General features: G+C 38.9%; 1 protein-coding gene across 1 annotated transcript; it reads right to left on the bottom strand.

The window, feature by feature from the left end:
• Positions 1-769: 769 nt before the first annotated feature.
• Positions 770-16,808, bottom strand: MCUR1 (mitochondrial calcium uniporter regulator 1). Its single transcript, XM_040062110.1, has 9 exons — positions 16,442-16,808; positions 14,738-14,848; positions 13,196-13,299; positions 10,954-11,055; positions 10,137-10,178; positions 8,394-8,465; positions 4,864-4,917; positions 3,557-3,671; positions 770-2,250 (listed from the first exon to the last, which is right to left on the bottom strand). Exons 1-9 carry the CDS (start codon positions 16,680-16,682, stop codon positions 2,195-2,197), a joined length of 897 nt encoding a protein of 298 aa, XP_039918044.1. The 5' UTR covers positions 16,683-16,808; the 3' UTR covers positions 770-2,194.
• Between the last annotated feature and the right edge of the window lie 1,530 nt (positions 16,809-18,338).

Genomic DNA, 18,338 nt, shown 5'->3' with positions numbered 1-18,338 from the left:
ATTTTTGGAAAGCCAATAAATACATGTGATATATATGATATGACAGTGTTAAAAAGAGAGTAAATGAGAGAAGATTTTGTGTTTGTGCACACAGACTGGGTTTTATGCAACACTTGAAGACTTTATGGACTGGAAGATAATAATGTTCTATTTACAGTGTATTTTACCTGAATGACACATTGATGTATTCCTTGCTTAAACACTCACCAAGAAGTGCTGGCTTGCTGACACTTTAGTAATTCCAAGATGCTAGTGCTCTATAATCTTCCACTTCCTCCTTCCACCTGCCCTAAATAGAAATTTGTTTGCACAGTATCTGTTTTTAGCAGGATAGACCTTGTGTTTAAAATTAGTCTTAAATACTTATTTTAGCAACTATTTGTCAGATGCACAAGCCTGCAGGCCAATATGTACTGATACCATGGTCATATATAGAACCATCTGCCTTGGGAAGATAAGACCAACAACAAAGTAATTCTAAAAGCTGAATTATTGCTTGTCTAATTGGAGAAGGTGTTAAATCCTGTAACTTAGTATTAAAAAAATTAAACAAAAAAGGTCTCCAGTTTAAATTCATTAATTTAGAGGGGCTGTTAAGTTAGTCTACAATAATAATTTTCCTCGTTATTTCTCTTCAGTGTCTTGAAGGGGCTGTTGACTTTGCAAATTCTTAGCTTAAAAGACTTGCTATGAGTAGTGACTTACCTTCAACCAAAGAGACCGTTTTCAAATCAAAAAGTTGGTTTTATAATGAAAACACATCATATTATATGAAATATTCAAAATTCTTTATTTCAGGTCAGTATACTATTGTTACAGGCATCCATCTCTTCCTCTGACCTTGAACATGATCAAAGTTGGCACTTCCAATCACAAAAATGTTAAATGCTTATTGTAGTACAGGCACAAAATAGCCAAAAAGCTTTACTTTCATTAAGCAAAGCCATTAGTGTGCTCTAACAGCATTTATCACCAGTGCATAAACTGAGCTCCCCTCCTAAGAGCAAGCAGGAAAGGGAAATTTCCCTGAAGTGCACGAACACAGATGGCAACTCTGCTACTAAAACAATAATTTCATGAGTGGAAGAATGACAGATACCTGGATACACTGGACATCTTTCTTCACTGCTTTCAGTGGCATTTCCTGATTCACATGGGTTTAACATCTTTACAGGTGTCCACTGCTGTTTCAATTATTACAATCACTATCAGAGTTCCACATTTGAAGAATCAACATGATTTTTTTAAGAAATTAAACAAAAAAACCCCAGAAGACTGGTGGTACTGCAGTTCTCTTGCCTAAGAGCCAGCTTCATAACTACCATTTAAAATATCTTTCCTTTCTAGAAGCATCAGTTCCCTTTCCTCAAGAAAGCAGCACCTGAGACACTTTGTATGGCCTAACTACAAATTAACACAACCAGTGTAGGTTACTGCATTTCCAACTTCCAGTTAAAGTGGTAAGGTAAGCAATTGGCATATGGAATGAGTATAAGATAGTTATGTGTACCAAAGGCAAGTTAGTCACAAAAAACTCTACAAATACCTTATGAACAAAACTAGCAGCAAACACTGCTATCTTTACACAGGACTTGTTCATGAACACAACTGATTGGGCAGCCATCTGGAAAACAAGCTGATAGCTATGTTACAAAAATAGCCAAACAAATATTTGATCATAGTAACTGTACGAACAACTGTTAGAGGGAGGGAAGTAAGCATGATTCAGTTAGCACAAACTCCACTTATACAAGAGTGCCTCCAAGCAACAGAACTTGTAGCTTCAGTTTTACACTAAAAATAAATACTTCAGTCCAACACATGCAACTGAGTCTGGCCAACGTGTCTAAGCAGGCAATGGAACAGAATTCCACTGGTTTTCTCTCCAGCATGCAGGCCCACTCCACTGGCAGGAATGCCAGTCTTTGCCTATACAGGATGCTTGGCAGCAGCAGATGCCCTGCAGCTCAGAATGGAGGGAAATGGCAGAAGTGCTTCTGTCAGAGGTAAGGTTCAACGTATGCAAAGTATGTGCACAGTTTGTTTTTAGGCACGTCTTTGGTTACATTCTCAACGCAGTCTGCGTTATAAAATAATAAATAAACCAGTCAAGATTTGGTTAAAACCCCGGTAAAGGTTAAAAACTTTTTTTTCAGAACCTCAGGCATAGAAGTCCCTTTAAATTTGTGTTTTGTTATATCCATAAACGATAAAATCCCAGTGCTACAGTAAGGCATGTAAATACTGAACCTGAAAGAAAATAAAGATGGGGAGGAAAATGGCATTAATATTGACATTAAATAAGATTAAATCAACAGCTCTCAAAACGTCTCTTCAGAAAGCTATGCACATTATCTTACTACAATACTAAAAGCTCAATAACTTCCCCACCTTCATGTGAGAGATTAAGCTTTTCATTTACAACAAAGCATTTCAAGGTAGGAAGAGCATAAAAATAACAAATAAGGAGAGGAAAAAAAAAAAGGAATGCTGGAAAACTATCAAAAGGCTGAAAGAAACCCTTACTTGCTTACCATTCCAAAAATATCAATATAGCAAGTTACAGATTTAACACAAGGAAATAAATAATGGGATTAATAAAAGACAGTCAAGTATTTAGCAAACAAATGAAAGCCATTTTTAACAAAGCTTATCAGTTTTACATTTTTAAAATTTCTACTTAAATGAAATCAAATTTTCATTTCAAGACATGCACACAAAATATTTTTGCCTTTGTTTGCAATGGGAGCACTTCAAACACAATGCAAATTATTTTAAATTATTTATTCTTCCATGTAGAGTTCAACTTGTTTTTGATTAGGAATGGTAGGGAAAAGAATTTCCTCTCATTTTAAGAAAGCACCTTTTATTTTCCATTTCATTGGTTCTCTCTAAATGATGTCTGAAATACAGTACTATTAGGCTTATATGATTGTACTTTTGACAAAACCCACTGTGAAAAAATAATCAGAATACCTAAATCAGAATAATTTTCTACTGCAAACCTCATTTAATAGCACTGCACACTTGGCAATAAAATGTCAAAATATTAAAGTTACCAAGGGCAATAATGTAGGCACACATATATAGTATTTTCTCCAAGCATTTGTGTAAATATGGAAGTTTAGAGAGCACGTGGCCTTGAACAGCCAAAAAAACTGAAATGTTCCTTTTTGCACACAGATCTCCAACAGATGGATGAAAAAATTCTAGTAAAGCACGTAGCAGGCTGCTTACATAAATTAAGTCAGGCACAGAACTTTTTGGTCCTTGTTAACAGGCAGTCTTTTAGATTTCTCAGACATATTATTAACAGTATAAAGAAGGACAAAAACCTGAAAAAAGCCCATGCAAAATAAAGTTGTGAATCACAGGAAACTTCTTTTGGGTTAAATACAGAAATAAGGCTGCTAATCTTGCCTAAGACTATTTCAAGTTTGTTTTTTAGTTTTATTTTTTAATCAGGGCTTTTATAAATACAGCCAATTGAGAGTTTGCCAAACATTTAACAGTGTTTGGCAGTTTCAACATCAGGGGTAACCAGCAGATTCCTTACCTGCTAAGTATTTAATATTATCAAGTTTGTGCGATTCAAGCATTGTTTTCAGATCTGCAACTTCTGTGTCTATTTTTCTGTCTGTCTGGGTCAGAGCTCGGTCCTGTTGTGCGTGCTAAAATGCAAAGCAACAAAATGATGCAATTTGAACACTTCCTAGTTTATTTAGAAATTTAACCCATCCCTTCAAGTTGTAGTTTTGCTTCCTTCTTAAATGCCTATTAATTTGCATTCTTACAGAAGTTACAGAATATTCTGAGTTGGAAGAGATCCACAAGGATCGTTAAGTCCAACTCTGCAGTGAATGGCCTATACAGGGATGGAATCCACAACCTTGGTGTTATTAGCATCCTGCTCTAACCAACTGAGCTAATACAGACTTTATTCAAAGAGAACAAGTTCCTTCTTAGCTGATTATATCCAAGGAATTGAATAATTTGGTGAACTCAGGACATTTATGTGATTACACATTCCTTAACAAGTAATCTAGAAACTGGCAGAACTGGATGCCTTCTTATCTCAATCTAACAGCATAAACATTAACTTCAATCTGTCATTCAGCCCACTGACTAAAGTCACTGCTCAATTTTAAGAGCTATTGAGAAGCCCAAGAGCCTCTTGTGACAAAGTCATACTGGAGCAGAGAGATTGATGGATCATTAGAAAAACTGAGAATTGGTCTTCTGTTGAAGAAAAGCATGTTTTAGTCTTGCAATCAGTTTTACCATAAAATCAGCTACCAATTCAGAATATGATTATGACAGAAGACAGGACTTCTACTAAAAAAATATGGGATAGAATTATTACTCAGAAGAGACTGAAAAATCCAACTTGTAAACTAAGAACAGCTGCTGCTGAGTTGCTGATAGTTTCAAATCAGCACTGCTGAAACATTCTGAATCAGATAATGATTTACTGCTAGATGACTTCCTAAGGATAATTCCCTAAACTACAGAAAGGAAACAAAGAGAAATAGTAGTGCTTGGTAAAAACCTCATCTAAAACATGACGGCAAATCAGTCTAGCAATGAGATTCTCTCTAAACAGGGGGAAAAGAATTAATTTCATACTGTGAGTGGAATTTCATCTACACAAAATACTACAAGCATGAGGTTTCAAAACAAAGCGACTACTGAATAGCTCATATATACACACAGAGAGTCTAATAATATATGTGAAAGCCTTTTTATTCTGTAGACATTTAAGTTAAAGTGCATAAGGACATCACCAAGTCCAAAAAGGATACAAGGTCTATAACACAAGTACAAAAAGATTTGCTGTGTGATAATCAACTACTAAATTCTTACCAATTCCACTATTTCTGTCCTCATTTCAAGTAGTTTTCTTTCATTAAGTGAATACTAGAATGGGAAAAAAAAGGTTAAACATGATACTGTCCTTAAACTTTTTTTCCACTTAAAATCATGTTTCTTTGCTTCCAAATTACGTAGAACACATAATCTAGACAAGATTATTGTCTGATAGCACTTGGGACACAGCATTGTAGGGTACCTGCTGTCCTTTAAATAAGCACACTTCAGAAATGTGATGTGCAACAAGTTCTTCAGACACTCATCTTCCACACAAACTGTATATATTAGTAAGCAGCTGGAAGAGAGGCTGGCAGATCTGCATTTCTGAAAAGCAAGGACCTATGACTCTAAACAGCAACTCTGGAACAGCCGACTAATCCACTGAGCATACAGGCACAACCAAGACTGAACCATCTGCTGCCTTCAGGAAGGGGAGAACACTTTTTAAAATCACATCAAACTCAGCTATCAACAAAATGTTTAGCCAGCACTGTATGCACTCACAATTTGAACTGTTCTGACCTCCGTCATTTTATAGTATATTTGTTAAAACCAGAACATTTGTATTGCACATGAAGCCCTTCGTTTGTGGATCATCAGAAGTTGTGGCTTATTTTTATGTTATGGCTACTTGGGTTCAAGGCAAAGTTAAATCCAAACTAAGGAAGGATACCTTTAAAGCAGGTTACCTTTCTGACTCATGAACAGGCTTGATTTACCTTGACACCTATAATGGTTCCTGCTCCACCACTGGAGCAATTATTTATAGACAACTGATAAAGCATCAGTTTCCAGTGAAGAGTACTAAGGTCATCGGGCACGCATCTCAGAATCCTGAGTTAAAGAGCAATAGCCTTATCTATTGACATTCCCATGTCAACAAGGAAAGTCACTTTACTTTTCCTTCACTCTGGAAGCTTTTTTAATTTTAACATTAAAATCATATTAATCTACATAAATGCTTCAGCACTGGAAAACATTCCTTGAGGATCTAGAACTCTGTCTGGACTTTTGAGGGACCTCAATTTGAAGTTAAAAGACAGCAGGCTGCTACAAATGTAGAAAATTACATAAAGACAAATAACATCATGCCTACAATTAATGGAGCCACGAGATTCTGCAACATTAAGTCAGGGATAAAAAACAGAAATTCAGACATTTTATAAAAACCTCCATTTTTTATAGTGTCAAAATGGCAGAATATTTATAAAATAATCTTATCAAGAATATGTTTCAGTAGAAATGCAAGAATTGGACCTCACACTGAGGAATTGATCACTATCAAAAGAACCATGAGAATTAAAATAATTTTATAGACTGAAATAGTTCATCTGTTTTACTTTAAATAGATGCAGTTAGCCAAAGACTTCTTCTGAATTATTTATATTCTACAAGCTTTTCTGGATGTTTCTTAAAGTTTTGTTTTGTGTTTAGAACTCTCTAGGTCAGACTCAAGGATTTTACTCTTAGGTTTAAGACAGTGAAACTGGCCTTTTACTGCAAGCCATCATCATGTCTCTAACAACATAAACATAGTGCATTAAAAAAAAAAAAGGAAGGACAAGGCTAAACCTCCCACTCTGAATCAACAGGGAGATTTCCCCTTAAGTCCACGTTTTTCACAGTGTGGGAAAAATTCAATTTTGTCAGATCTTGAGTTTTTAACAGCAAACTTAGAGGCACTGTGACGCATGAACAAGTTTTTGTACTGCACATCCAGTTTTTAAATCACATCAGTATACTGAAGACATAAATCACAACATAAATAGATGTGCACTAAGTAAGGTAGGATTCTCTGAGAAATAAAGTAGAAGAGACTACAAAATAATAAACTATAAAAAATAAAAGATAAAGCATTTTGAATTTGAAACATTAAAGACTGCCAACATCAGTGTAGGCAAATTAAGAAATTCTCTCAGAACTTATTCCACATAAAACTGAAGGATAGGAACATTTTACTTGTTGCTTCAAGTTAAAACAATTAAAACTTGGGACATTTCTCTTCTGAAAAGTAACTTAATAAGAATGCACAGTAACTTTTAATTATCCTTAGTTTTTTTTTCCTCAGAAAGCTGGATATGTAGTCCTTAGTCACATTACAATTGAAGTAAATGTAACAATGATGCTGTGTGTACTATAGAAAATACTGGATTACATCTTTCCCCCAACTCAGCATATGTACTACAACCTGCTCCCCATTCAGCTGCCTTTTTCCTCTTCTGTTCACGCATTGCAGAGCTGGCAATTAAATGGTGGGGGGGGGGGGGAAGAAAAAAAAGAGCAGTTTCCATAGAAACTATGAAATTATAGTTACACAACAGACTAAAGTTGGTCAGCTTTTTTTAAGAGAAAGTTGACATGCACAATTTGCCTTTTCTGGGAGGCAAAAGAATGTTGTGTTCTACACAAAAGACCAAAGTCCAGATTCTATGAGTCTACATTTATACACAACAAAACATTGCTGCCTAATTTATCACTGCTGCAGTGGCTTCATGTAAGTTTTGTAAGCCCAAATTATTGCAAAACTTATCATATCCACAATGACTATATTTCATATGATTTTTTAAAAAAACATTAGCATGACGTATTAACCTTTAAACAAGAAGTCTACCTGCTCAAATTGTACTTTATTTAAGCATCTACCACAGGCTAACAGACTGTTAGTCATTGTATTGAGTCACCAACACAGCTGTTACCTAAACTAATCACTCTGAAAAACTTCAAGGGGCACACACAGAAGACAAATGGTATCTGCTTGAACAGTTCTTATTGCCTGGATTGAAGATAAGTATTACATCTTTATGACACACCTGGGAAAAAGGACTGAGAAAGAAATAATAATAATTTAGAAAAAGTCATTAAAAGATCCTTCAATTAAGAAGATGCCAATTCATTGAGATCCTAAAAGCAACTAGAAAGGAAAAATCTATGAGAACAGAACTCTAGAGTCCTATGCATAATGCAAAGACTCATTAATCTTCTAATTTTACATCTACATCACCGTAATTTAAGATTACATCAATTCAGATCTACCAGGTATTTCAAAGCTCAAAACCTACATGAACCAGGATAACTTACAATAAAAACAAAATATACATATATAAAAAAAATTACAACTAGTTCCACAGTAGGTCTTTTCTGACAAACTAGATACAGGGAAATGAAATGTCTTAAATGATGATTTAACTAAATGTGTAAACAACATGAAGTGTGTAAACACAGAAACAGATATAAAATAGAAAACTCTCTAGGCAGCTAGTCAGCACATTAGATTGAATATCTAATATATTCAAGTGTAATGTGTTAATCCTGATACTAAAACAAGATCAAAACAGGTAAGGCATACAGACCCAAACGTGGCACCATGCATATACCCGCATAAGGATGAGCAACTTGGATTAATACCATCTTGAAGCTGAGTGATACTATAGGTTAGTATGAAAGTGCTCTTTGGGTAACATGCTCTTACCCAAATTTGGAGATTACTCAGTGTTGAGACACTTCTAGAAGTAACGAAGACTTACCAGTTCTTTTACTCTGCTCTTCTCCAGGTTTAGGTTTAACTTGTTATCTGCACGAACTTTGGTAATTTCATCCTAATGGGAAAAATTATAAAGCAGCAAGGAAGATCTTCCATTTTATCATAAGCAGAAAGAATTAGACAAATATATTGTATCTTTATTTATATATCTCATGAATATGAGGTTCTCTCCAATTAATGTAAATAACTTTCTGAAGTATTAAGTATTTATATTCTTCACCTGGGAAGTATGATTTTCTATAGTATGAATTGGATCTCAAAAAGAAAAACAAAAAATTACTTTTAACCCTGAGAACAGCATTTAGCTGAGAGTACATACTTCTATAAATGCAGAGAATGTTTTACATATCCTGTAACTCTCTCTGACATCTAGAAACCCATGTCTGGCTACACCTGTAAGTTGGGTTTCTTCCATGAAGCAATCTTGATGCTCAAAGTAACGTCCAAAGCAGTTGCTCACCTTCCAATATAAAAGAAAATCTGTTTCTAAAGACTACACCTAGGGTTATCAGAAAAAGCTATAGACATTATAAAAGGCAATAAATCTTTACTGCCTTTTTAAACATCTAACTTTTTAAAACTACCATTAAGTTGTACACTTGCATTTGACTTTATCAATAGCTGTGAGTCCAGCTTTTCCTGATGACAGCTGCCATTTTAATGCAACCTCCTGGCAGGAATTCCAGCCAGCTGACAGTTTGTCATGTGGCAAACTGCTGATCTGATGAATATGTGGGAGAAGCAAAAGATTGCTGATGTTCTGGGGGATTCCAGTGCTACAACCAAGTAAGTATTTCTCAAGTAGGCCAGTGCCAACTAATTGGGTTATCATTAACAATAATTAGGCTCAATTTCTGTGGTTGAATTTTGAACTTTAATTTATTTATCATTAGTTCTCATTCCAATGGAATACATTAGTTTAATAAATCAAAAATAGGAGTTTTCCTTGAAGTTTTACATTGTGTCTTTTTGTATGAGCAAGCACATAACAACATGCCCTTGTGAGAACTGAATTTACAGTTAAAAGTAAAATGTAAAGACTTCGAGCTTTTAAGAAAAGATTACTCAGATCCTTGATGACCAGTGGATTACACTAACTCATTTACATACAACTAAAATCATAAATAGGTTACAAATCAAAAATTAGATGCCAAATGCTTTCTACACAGAGCCCGTTTTCTTGTAATGGTCATTGGCTTCCAAACAAATGGGACCAAACATAATGGTCCCAAACCTGGCGGCCTTAAGAAGCCACTTAAAGACTGTTTTAAATTCTGTGCAGGTAACAGGTAAGTTTTCAGAGAAAAAAGAAACAAAAACCCCCCACCAAACCAAACAATTGAACCCCCCACAATTACTAAGTACTGTGATTTTAAGTGTCTTCTGCATCTTTAATATACAGGCAGCCCTAAATGCAGAACTTCACTCAGCCTTAACTGTGACATGGCAGCTACTTTCTGAATCTGAATTAAGGACATAAAAATAACTTCAGTTATGTTTTGGTTCACCTCTTGTACTAGTCACAGTTTCCTGTCCCCTAAATGAGGTATGCATGAAAATACCATTGCTGCATCCCACAGTGTACTGTCAACAGAAATTTCAGTATCACATGTATCATAACTATGAAAGACAACGTAGAAAATAAAATTCTGAAAGTAACATTTCTTCTTTTTTCCAGCTAATTAGACAGGTGGTAATTTTTAATTATATTGGTACAGTATCTTACCGTGACTTGCTTCTTTATCTGTTGGAGCTCAAGTTTTATTTTCTGTGAGAGTATGAAAAAAAATTTACACTTTATTACTGTATATAAATCCACATAATCTAGAAATCTACTGAATTTTCATCAGTGACATCAGTAACAGTGACTATAATTTGTAACACAAAAATGCAGGCAAACCAAGAGCTATTCTATGTGCCCAGTACGTGTACAGATGAATACACATGCATGTTTACTCAGTACTGTGCCCTTCCAAACAATAGCACAAGGCAGAAATCAGCAGTGTCCCTCTGGCAGCCGTCCTAATGCAGCCCAGGAGGCCTCTGGCTGCTTTTGCCACAAGGGCTCATCGCTGGCTCATGGTCCACCTGGCGTCCACCAGGTCTTCCCTGCCAAGCTGCTTTCCATTTGGCAACCCTTCGCCTGTCCTGGTGCCTGAAGGTATTCCCCAGGGGCATGACTGGGCATTTCCATTTGTTCAACTTCATGTGATTCCTGTCATCCCATCTTCCCAGCTTGTTGATGTCCCCATGAATGGCAGCACAACTGCCTGGTGTATCAGCTGCTGCTCCCAGCTTTGGATCAACTGCTGAAGGTGCCCTCTGCTCTGCTCCATCAACAAGGTCATTAATGAAGGCACCAAACCATCCCAGCCCATCATCTCCTTGGGGACAAGATGCTTTTCTACATCATTATGGAAAAAAAAAAAAAAAAAGAGGAAAAGAAAAAGAAAAAAAGAAGGGAAAACAAACAAACAAACAACAAACAAACCCGGCCAAAAATCAGGTTCTAGAGTAGCACTTTCCAAAAGAGGAGTTTTTACCTCATTTTCTGAACGAAGTGCTGAAAATTCACTTTTTTCCAAAATAATCATGTCCTTTTTCACAGCACCAATATGGGACATTACTTGCTGAAGTGCAATTTCCTTTAAAAGAAGGAAGAAGAACCTCAGAACATATCAGAACTATAATGCTTTTCATGTTTCCTACAAATATGAAAGACTGTTTTGGTACCCTGGAATTTTTAATTCAGCAATTTCAGGTTTATCATCCAAGTTTCAGAATGCAAGATAGAGTGACAGTGACAAAAGAAGCAAGTTAGGATCAAATGAGGGTAATGCCTGACAAAATTGGCAGTGATAACACAGCTCAGAATAATTTAATTATTAGCCTAGGAAACATTTGCTTCCAAGTCATCAAATTCTTAAGCTAGCAAAGGCATTAAGGAGAACTATCTCTGAGCCAAATGAGGAAAGATTCAGACCAAAATGCCTCAGTGCAACCATACTCTTCTGTAATTACCTCTTTTGCCTCTCCCTGCAAGGAAGTCTCTGCCTTATTGCTCAGAATCACAGACTCATGCTTTGAATTGCTCTTCTCAGTCCATTACACTGAACTGACAGAAGACAAACAAGAATTTCCCACAACTTTCAAGGAGGGAAAAGTCTGTAGACGTTGTTCTAGATCCTACACTACCCACATACGCAAATAGGAACTGCTTTCTCTACTAAAGATCTTCCTCCAATAAGTAGTCCCTTGCTTTTGGTTCCGGACTAAGACCCCTACAAATCTGACACAGCACTCTAACTTCAGTTTTGTCACAAAATGTGATTCTACCTCGCAGCATTTTACTTCTAAGTAGCATCTGAAGGTGCCTCTCCAGGCTACCTGACCACAAGACTGAAAAAAATGGGTCAGTGTTCCAGATATATTACAAAACATCTACAGAAAGAGTACTGCATTGACATCTCTTTTCTTACTCCTCAGTGTCTCCAGATCGCTCTTGTTCTCTCTCCTCCTCAGTGGACTCAGAAAACAGAGAACAGAATCTTCCATATTCTTTCTCTTCTTCATGCATATACATACACACATACACACGTAAATCTGTTTTTCCCTAAGGTTTTATCGAACCAAGGTAATACTTTGAAAATAGCTTATCTACAACATTCCAAATTTTACTTCCAATTCTTCGTTCTCTTTCTGCAGAAGCCCTTGTGCAAAGACCATAAGGAAATAAAAATTGATTATGTGGCCCAGTGTTGATGGCACACATACTTCCTGAGCTGCCATACAAACCTATACATTGCACCTTAATGGTAGAAAGTCACTTGAGGGTCAAATCTAAAAGTCTCAGAAAACATCTACCATCAGCAGCCACACTAAATTCAACACAAAACAACTGTCATTCAAAAAAGCTAGGCAGAGAAGTAAGCTGACTGCTTGCTGTAAAATACAACTAACCATAGGAGAAAAGGAACCTTTAACATGGCATTCCCTGAGTGACTGTGGAACAAATTCAGCATAAGAGGAGGATTGTAGGTCTGCCTAGAAAACTAAGGAAGATTGGCTTGAAACCTCCCTAAATGGAAAGTGCCACAAAATGCACTTCTGCAGTATCCCACTTTTTAATGAGACACCCTTCTGCCAAGACTGTTACACTACAGAAACAGCAGCTGCTGTTTTCTCTTGTCTCAAGACAGCAGCCTGGTTACTATGAAACGAGTTACAGGCAGTACTGGGAATGTGACCTGGAGCTGTGAACCCCAGGCTCCAGGTTGTACTTCAACCTGGTTGTAGGTTGTACTTCAGCTCGATTCTAATACAATATAAACGGCACTGTGGTAGTGATAAATAAAAAAGTACATAGAGATAAATAAAAAAGTAACACATAACAGGGTGTTAAATAACTGAGGGGATCTGTACTTCCTTGTTACAAGTCTACAAAAGAATACATGTAGAAATTCAAATCCATGAATACCTCTTATGCCTGTCTAAGCCTTCTCAGTAACTGTGTCATGTTACTGTAAGGTTGAAACTAAAAAAATACTTGTGGTTTGCAGACCAACCCACAGAACTAAAATCTCAAGGTCCATCACAACACTTTGGTAACTATCTGATAAACTCAAGACAAAATTAACCAGTCAATAGGTAGAGAGGAATGTTTGCTCTTCACCTTCAAACTTTTAAAACAGCAGTGTCTAACAGTAATAAATAGCAACACATATTTCATTAGCAGGCATACAAGGCTTTAATTTACTTTAACCCCACCATTGCCTCTGATCTAACCTGCTGGACTTTGGTGACCATGTCCTTGTAAACCATATCCAGGTTGGTGTTCATGATTTTCACTAATGCAGATACAATGACCTCGGACTGCTGAGTAGTGAATCCTAAGTGAAACAAAAAGTGACATTCAGAGAGCGATCCAAATCCAGACAGTTTACAGAAATGCCACTTGCTAATACTCAGCCCCAAACTACAACAAATGTCAGTTATGAAAGATAATAAAATAGAGACCTCTTGATCCAGCACTAACAAAAGGAACACAGTCAGTACCTGCAAGTTTCCCCACCCCAAAACTCTGTATGTGACATCGGATGACTGCTTCCATAGTACAGCACTATTATACTATCAGCAGGATAAATGGAGTTTTCCAGAGTTTTTGTGGAATGTCATCTCTCACATGTGGTTATTTCCATGAGCAAGCAAGAATTCTGACTCTGAAAAGCAGATACTTCATTGTACTATAAATTACCAATTATTATACTTTAGTGCCACTGAAGATGTACAAAACTCAACAACTAAAAACAAAACCAACTGTCCTGATTTTAGGTCTGCCAGCTTCTGAGCACTTATTAGAAACTTTTTGAACTGAATATATTGGAAACTATAACTAAAACACTGTCCCTAAAAATACCTTCATTTTTTCCACCCTCAAAATGTAGGAGTAAAAATGTCACGAACAAGAGTTAATCATTGTAAGAAGAAACACTTGCAAAGACGTGATTATTTCAAACCAACCAGCAGTTCAGCTGAGAGCAAGTCACTTTCAGTAGCTGGGCTGATACAAAAGTTTACTGCCATGAAAAGGCTCCCTCTCCCCTTATCTTTCCTCCTCAACTCTGACCTGTGCTCACTCAACTGATCCAGCAGCTCACTAAATTAGTGTCTCAGACTACCAAATAAGAAAGAGCTGGAGAGTTTCCTGAGAAGTTCCTGGCACATGAAAAAAGAAGAAATCACCTGGCAGGGGAAGGGGACTTGGACCTCTCCGATTTAGGAATGGAGAGCTGTTACAAGTCACTTCAGCTGTACTGAGCTTCACCTTAGGGTACCTCTCCCACCTCAGCATTGAACCCAAAATAATCTATTCCCTTATCTATATTTTAGCATAAAACTATTTTATAGAGTATTCTACACTCTATGCTAAAAGCCGCACTATACCAAGTAGACCATGTTCCATCCAATTGTAACGCATTGGTGTAATATACTAAACATGAAGGAATCCAATGAATACATTAAAACCACTGCCTTGAAAACTCTGGGGTATTTTGCTCTCAGTTCTTAAAATTTCATTTTTTTCTTAGCATTTTTAAATACTAATAGGGTAAAAATTATTCCAAACCAAGTTATATAAGCTCAATTTTCTTTCTCAAGCTGAAGAAAAGAAAACCCTCTATGTCCCTACCTACTAGACAGATAAGCCCCCAAAATATCCATAAAAATCAAGGTGTAACACTGTGTGTCAAGGAAAAGTAACAAACTTTGTAAACCCGAAAACCACTTATAAAAATAATTAAAAATAGCTACTTGTTTCAAACAAATTACCATTTTCTTGCAAGAGGCATACCAGCGCATGAGTGTCAAAATAAAGCCTCCTATTTCCCAGTAAGGAAATATTCTCTTTGCTTTGTAAAGATGACACAGAGATGCTTACATCTGGAGGAAACAAAACAAACAAAACCAAAGTTATTTCTTAAGAAAGAATATCTTATCAACATGTTTGCTTTCCAGGAGTTTCCTTATTACCCAGAACGTTTTTTACTTATGACAAAATAGTTTGTATTGAGATTACCACTGCTTGCTTGGAAGTGAAAAGGCATCTGATCAGTAACTTCTATGTACAAGAGCTGGAAAACAGGACACTACGCTACTGCTACCTTTAAGAGACGCTCTCCAGGAATACAATGTTTGGGGAAAATCCCTCCAATTGACAGGGTCCTGCATCTGTTCCTTTTTACAGGAATAATCTCAGCAGGTGGGACCTGTGAGCACTTAAAAGCTGGAGGGCTAAATTCACACACTCTTTGTTAAAGAAGTGTATTTTCATCACTTGCCTTTTAGGAAAAAGGAATCACTCACAATTTGCCATTTACTGTTTTTGCAGAAAATACTTTCAACGCTGAAAGCCAATCTAAGACAGCGCATTGTTTCCACTGGGATGCGTCGTGTATAAACTACCCTGACAGAATGAACCCGAGGTGGGGCATGACGTGAAGAGCTAGAATCTGCGAAACACTTAGGTTGGAAAAGACCTTTGCGATCATCGAGTCCAACCTTTGACCGAATGTGATAAACGCCGATCACTTGTTTTAAAATTTTTAAAAGTTTAATAGTAAATAAGATGGTTATAAAAATAGAATTAGAGTAAAAAAATTGAACAGTTTTAGAGTTAGGACAATACAAGACAATAAAAACAAAGTTACAGACGTCTGGGTGCCTCTCCCGAGCTACAAGCTCTGAAGAAGGACCCCTGTTAACAAAAAATTATCTCTTAAAAGCAATAGCTTGTTGAATATTCATACAATTTATACATAATGCATAAATTCCATTCTAACTAAGAATTGTCTCTGGTTAGTATCACTTTTTTCCTTTAATCTCTATGGCGTCCACTAGGCTGAGAAAAGCAGGAGGAGCTGGTCTCTTCTGATAAGAAAGTAGTAAATTCTTTCTTCTTTGAAAGATTTATATTTTCCTGTGGTTGGTACATAAAAACTACATTTTAACTACAAAACTACATTTACCATACTATCAAAATATTAATACCACATTAACAATTAGCACAACATAACACATATAGTAAATATCTTGCGTAGAGCCATATAATATGCACTTTTCACACCGAACACCACGCTGTGAACCAGACCATGGCACTGAGTGCCACGTCCTTAAACACCCCTGGGACGGCGACTCCACCACCTTCCTGGGCGGCCCACTCCGTAGTCCGGTCACCTTTTCTGTGAAGAAGTTCTTCCTAATGGCCAACCTAAACCTCTCCCGGCACAGCTTGAGGCTACGTGCTCTTATCCTGTCGCTGGTTGTCCCGGCGAAGAGGCCGACCCGCGCTTTGCTACACCCTCGTTTCGAGTAGTTGTAGAGAGCGATAAAGTCCCCCCCGAGCCTCCTTTTCTCCAGGCTGAACATCCCCAGCCCCTTCAGCTGCTTTGCACGGGACGTGCACCGCAGACCCTTCCCCACCCCCGGCGCCCGAACTCCCCGTGCTCCCAGGACACGCCATCCTCCCGGGCTCACCCCGCTCCCCGCGGTGCCGCCGGTTCCCTCCGCCGCTCCCGCCGCCCCTTCCCCACACGGCGCCGCCGCCGGGGCCCGGTTGCGCTGCGGGCGGGCACCGCCAGTCGCCGAGGCAGCGGCGCGCGGGGGGCGCGGGCGCGCGGCCGTCACGTGAGGCGCCGTCCGAGCCGCGCGGCCGCGGCCGCAACAGCAGCAGCAGCGCGCGTCCCCCGCCGCTCGCGGCCGCCTGGGCCCCGGCCATGGCCGCGCCACCCGGTCCCGACGGCGGAATAGGGGAGGGGAAGGAGGGAAACCGCTGCTGCCGCTGCCGCCGTCGCCACTACTGGGCTGCCATCGCCGAGCACACGCCGCCCCGGCGGCTCACTTCCGCCACGGGCGCCGTCCCGCTTCCGCCTCCGGGACGCGGCTAAACACGGCAGGTGACGCCGCCAGCGACGGCGATTGATTCTACGGCTCACGGAGCGGCTGCGGCGAGAAGAGCGGCGCGGACGGGCCGGGGTTCGGCGGGGCGGTGCTTGCGAGGGCGGTGCGGGCTCCGTGCGGTAGAAACGGACACTCCTCCGGTCACGGAACCATAAAATCGTGGAATCATCAAGGCTGGAAGAGACCTTTGATATCAGCTAGTCCTACCGTCAGCGCAGCACTTCCGCTGTAACCCCTAAACCAGACAAACAGTTTTAGACAGAACTTGTCGCTTTGCAATGGGACCGAGATTTCGGGGCTTGAAGTTATTAGCCAAGTAATGCCCCAAGTTGCCAATAGGGCAACTTGGTGGGTCCGGAGCCTTAACCATTGAACAGGTACCCTAAGCACTAGAGTGGGTCAGGTGTGCTGTTTGTTTGGTCCTGCCAAAAATACAGGTTTCTGGGGAATACAGGAAAATGGGGGTTTTCCCCCCTTATGTGCTGTTGTTAAGACACATTACTTCATATTTGTAGGAAATTAGTAGGAGAAGAAGTCGGTTCATCCCTATGCCATTCTTCCCAGGCAGCACTTACTTCAGAGCAAGTTGGTATTTTTTTCTGTTAGATACAAATGTGCAGAAAAAAGCACACAGCACCTTTTCTTCTTCCTACTAGAATCAATAATCACAGCAAATCAGCATGAAGATGGCATCATTCAGGTGTATCTATGTAAGTGCAAAGGTAGGTGACCCACCGTGGCACATGACAGTGTCACAGCGGCACAGCAGTGTCACGGCAGCTGCGTACACAAGGCCAGCAGGGCTTCAGCAGCACCTTCCTCTGGCTGCTGTGGTGATAAAGCAGAACAGTAGAAGCCCTTGGTGTTTTAACAGAGTAAACTATAAATATTACTTCTGTGTATCAGAGACATATCATTGTACTTGCAGTCTGCATGAACAGCCATTTCTTAAACCACTTGCACTGTTGATGGTCAGGGACGTCAACGGGCTGACTTGCACAGCCATGTTTGTTTTCATTTTAAGTAAAAGCCGAAATATGCCTAATAAGTTCACTGCATCTGCTTGCCTGTTCCATGCGCACTGCCTGGCAGTAGGGCAGCACTAATTGCTGACAATTGTGAGTCTGCAGGCAGTTGTCTTTTCATTCTATGGATGATTCAGAAGCTGGTGCAGTGTATTTTCCTTGATGCTTTCTTCAATCATTCCTTCCAAAGCACTGCACTTGTTATGGCAATTGAAAGGCAAAACTATGACTACTGAAGCATCTTCTTTTATATCACTTGCCAGTTTGCATTTTGCGGCTGTTTTTTATGCCTGGACACGTTGGCAGATGATGGTGCAAGAAGTGCTGTACAGACAGAGGCTCTGACTGCAACTGGAACCAGCCCATTCAGGGTCAGATGCACCCACACATGCTGGGCTATCACACAGTTGTTGTAGTGGCCCCTTTTCATCTCCTCTGTTGAAAGTAAA

This window comes from Hirundo rustica, chromosome 1 (assembly GCF_015227805.2).
Source record: "Hirundo rustica isolate bHirRus1 chromosome 1, bHirRus1.pri.v3, whole genome shotgun sequence".
In the NCBI taxonomy this organism is placed as follows: domain Eukaryota; kingdom Metazoa; phylum Chordata; class Aves; order Passeriformes; family Hirundinidae; genus Hirundo; species Hirundo rustica.
Note: the sequence above shows the minus strand (reverse complement) of the source record. Positions and strands in the feature narration are given on the sequence as shown.